This window comes from Herpailurus yagouaroundi, unplaced genomic scaffold, assembly GCF_014898765.1.
Source record: "Herpailurus yagouaroundi ecotype Mexico unplaced genomic scaffold, PumYag 140, whole genome shotgun sequence".
NCBI lineage: Eukaryota > Metazoa > Chordata > Mammalia > Carnivora > Felidae > Herpailurus > Herpailurus yagouaroundi.
In genome coordinates, this window is record NW_024412395.1 from 3,181,815 (window position 1) to 3,185,532 (window position 3,718).

The following is a 3,718-nucleotide window of genomic DNA, read 5'->3' on the forward strand; positions in this document are numbered from 1 at the left end:
CTCCCCACTGCCCCTGCTGGCCCCCCCTCACTGGCTCCCCACTGCCCCTGCTGGCCCCCGTCACTGACTCCCCACTGCCATTCTGGTCAGGCCCAGACACCTCCCTCCGCATGGCCAGACCGACGGGTCACTGATGGTTCTCTCTTGGCCTCTTGGCAGGCTTCACGACAGCTTTTCCTTCTTGCTGGGATGCCTCCTCTCCAGGCGCCCGGGACCCTGTGTTCTCATGGTTTCCTTCTGCCTCACGGCTGTATAGGTCCCTCACCTCTTCCGACTTATCTCCGTCCACTGGCCTCTCCACGTCAGCCTTTTTGGGGCTCGGTGCACAGCCCTCATGTCTGTCCAAAGTCCCAGAGCCCCGACTGGCATGTCCATGCTGGACAATCTGGATGCACCCCTCCACACTACACCATTCCCTTGGGTTCTCAGCTACCCATGTACCGTCTTTGCTTGGAGCCCACCGAGTCTCCCAAACGCAACAGGCCCCATCCAGATGCTGGTCTCTCCTCCCCACGCCAGGGAAGAATGAGCGCCCACCCCTGCTGTCTCTGACTCCCCCCCCCCCACTTCTGCCTGAGTACTTGTACCCCCTCTGTCCTCTGCTGCCACACCGCTTGCTCTGGATGCCGCCTGTAGTGATGTCACACGCTTGCTGGCCATGTTGTCTGGTGTCGGTGCTGGTGTCTGCAGGGCACTCGGCAGGAAGTATGTGGGGGACAGATGGTGTCACGGGGGTCCTGACCCGGGTCGCCTGCCGGGTGTGGGCCTGGGCGTGTCCTCTCTCCTGCGCTACTGCACTGGCTGCTGGGGAAAGCGGGAGAGGCTGAGAGCGCTCAGGGAAGTACGGTACTGCTGTAGAGGAAGCATGGCCCCCACACAGACCCTCCAGGCCCTCTGGGGCCCATGCTGCAGAACTTCAGCATCCACGTGAGCCAGGCCTGCGTGGGACGTTCAGAACCAGAGGCAAAACAGCATGTGCTGCCTGTCCTGTCCTGTCTTCACTTCCACGTTGCCACTCTTGGGTCAAAGGGAGAATTTCTGGGAAGGAACTTATGTTAGCCAAACCCAGTAACCTTCAGAATCTTCAAGTACACTTGTGTTTATGATCAGTATAATCAGTATAAATGGGGAGCCGCTAGGGTATTAGGTGCCATGCTCTGGAGCAAAACGGCCCCCAGGCTGGCCCACTGAGGCTGGGAGAGCCTCTTGGGAGGGAGCAGGGCTAAGGACAGCCCTGCTGGTCTGGGTTAGTGGGGGCCAGGGTCACATGCCAGGCTCTCTGCCAGTGGTGTCCTCAGGCGGTGACAAGGCCTGGCTCCCCATATCTGTCTATTTAGGCCGTGTGCTCGCCCAGGACCCAAGAGGGATCGGGCAGCTGCTGAGAAGCTTTGGGGATTGTCAGGCCACGTGCAGGTCTGTGTGTGGGTTCACAGTGGGCGGGGCCAAGAACCCCGCACTGCGATGATGGGCCCCACAGGTTGCATTTGTTGGGTGTCACCTGGTGGCCAGCCTGAAATGTACACACAACCCTCAGTTATAAGTTAGAGTCCCTGTCCCCTAACCATAGGGGTCATCTGGCAAAGGGGACACCCAGGGAACTCAGAACGCCCTGAGCTTCAATGGAAACATCTACACACCCCTCCTTCCCCTCCCCCAAGAGTTCTGCACCCCCTTCTCTGGAGTCACTCACAGCTGCCTTCTGGGCTTCTCTCTGTAGAGCTGCGCTGCTCTGTGTTTCTTGTGGAGGGAGGGTGGGAGTCGAGCAAGCAGCCCTTGGGAAAGAAAGACACTCATTGTGCAGGAACTGTTCCTCCAGTCTCGTCGCCACAGGCTGAAGTCATTGAATATCTAGTAACTGTAAGTGAGCAGGGTCAAACAGTCTCTGTCAGAGGGGGTGGCCGACTGGTCCTGTTAAGGCCTGTCCCCTTTTAGGGTTTTGCATATCAGATAAGGCAGAACTGGGTGCTGGGTGCCGAGTTTCGCCCTTGGAGAGAGTGGGTGACCCACTGGAGAGTAGGTGGACCTCTCTTTCATGAGTCTGGGTGGCTTGCACCCTGATGTGGGAGTCCTTCTGAGGACAGCCTGCGGCTGGGCCCAGGCTTGGTGTTGCGGGGCTCATAGCTCAGACCTGGCACTCAGCGAGCTCTCATTGGTTTTCCCTTCAAAGCTGGGGGGTGGCCCTGAGAGCCTTTTGCCACAGACCAAATTGCACAAGGCGTCACGGAACTTCTCGGCCACAAAGAAGTACATGACTGGGTCGAGCGCCCCGTTGAGGCTGGTGAGGCAGGAGGTGATGCGGTTTCCGAGGGCCAGGATGCGCTGGGCGGCGCACGAGGTGCCATGGCCGCGGTAGTGCAGCACGTAGACCGAGCGGTGCACGTGGTAGGGCACGAAGCACACGAGGAAGATGGTGAGCACCATGGCGATCATGCGGACAGCCTTGTTCTTGAGGCGCTTCTCCACGCGGGGGCCCTGCCGCAGGCTGCGGATGATAAGCAGGTAGCAGGTGACAGTGGTGACAAACGGGAAGGTGAAGGCCACGGCCAGGGACACGAGGGCATGGTGAGAGGCCTTCTCCCGGTACAGCTGCAGGCACACAACCGTGTGGTTGGTTTGCACGGTCTGTGGGCTCACCAGCAGTGGGGCCATGGCCACGGCCACCACCACCCAGAGGAAGGCGCAGGCCAGGTGCGCGTAGAGGGGCCTGCGGAGCTTGAGGGACTTGACAGGGTGCACGATGGCCAGGAAGCGGTCAGCGCTGATGCAAGTGAGGAAGTAGATGCTGGCGTACATGTTGAGGTAGAAGAGGAAGCCGGTGAGGCGGCACGGGATTTCCCCAAACGGCCAGTGGTTCCCAGAGAAGTGGTAGACGAGGCGGGTGGGAAGGACCAGCACACAGGACAAGTCGGCCACCGCCAGGTGCATCAAGAATACGTTGGCGGGGGTACCCGACTTGTGGTCCCGGATGAAAAGCCACAGGGCCAGGGCGTTGCCAACAAAAGCCAGGATGAAATCCAGGAGGTAGAAGGAGGCGAAGAGAACGTTCTCTAGCGGCGTCTCCTGGCCACAATGCTCTGCAGTGGCCAGGGAGGAGTTGGCAGCCAGACCTGGGGAAGCCACCTCGAGGCCATTCATGCTTCAGCTGGAAGCAGAGCTGGAGGACGAACCTGGAGGGAACAAGCAGACAGGTTCCAGAGCCTGGGACCTGAGAAGCATCTTAGCTCAGCATCTCCTTGGGGACTACTGAGGGCACCCCCTGTGTTCACCTGGGGTGGGTGAGTGTCAGAGGCTTTCTGAAGCTCAGCAAAAAGCAAAAACGAAGGCAGGGCCTGGAGCTTGCCAAGCTGCTGCTGGGGCTGGCTTCCCACCTCACGATGTGTCCCTGCCGGGCACCCAAGAACCTGAGACCAGGGCCATGTGTCCCAGAAATCCACTCTCAGACCAGGGCATGGAGTCAGCACTATGGGGAGAGTGGGGAGTGAATCCCACCTGTTTGGGTTCTCGGATGGAGGGAGGGGCCCCACATTTTCTGCTGTGCTCCCCAGGGGGGCTTCCTGAATGGTAGGGTGGGGGGTGCATGGGAAACTTGAGCTCCACTCCCAATGGGTGGGTGCATAGATCACCTATTTCTTTTTTTTTTTTAATTTATTTTAAGTTTATTTATTTGTTTTGAGAGAGAGAGAGAGAGAGAGAGAGAGAGAGAGAGAGAGAGAGAGAG

General features: G+C 59.0%; 2 protein-coding genes across 7 annotated transcripts in view; one reads left to right on the forward strand and one right to left on the reverse strand.

Annotated features, from left to right (window-relative positions):
- The window catches only part of LIMS2 (LIM zinc finger domain containing 2), a 38,065-nt gene that overhangs the window by 22,649 nt on the left and 11,698 nt on the right, over positions 1-3,718 (forward strand). The gene's annotated exons all lie outside the window — the stretch shown is intronic.
- GPR17 (G protein-coupled receptor 17) overlaps positions 2,116-3,718 on the reverse strand; it is a 5,079-nt gene continuing 3,476 nt past the window's right edge. The window contains exon 2 of one of the 2 annotated variants that reach the window (XM_040474740.1): positions 2,116-3,167. In XM_040474740.1, the coding sequence (XP_040330674.1) occupies positions 2,116-3,135 (1,020 nt within the window). In that variant the 5' untranslated portion in view covers positions 3,136-3,167. Of the gene's footprint in view, positions 3,206-3,718 lie in introns of both variants that reach the window. The other variant, XM_040474741.1, reaches the window with a different exon arrangement.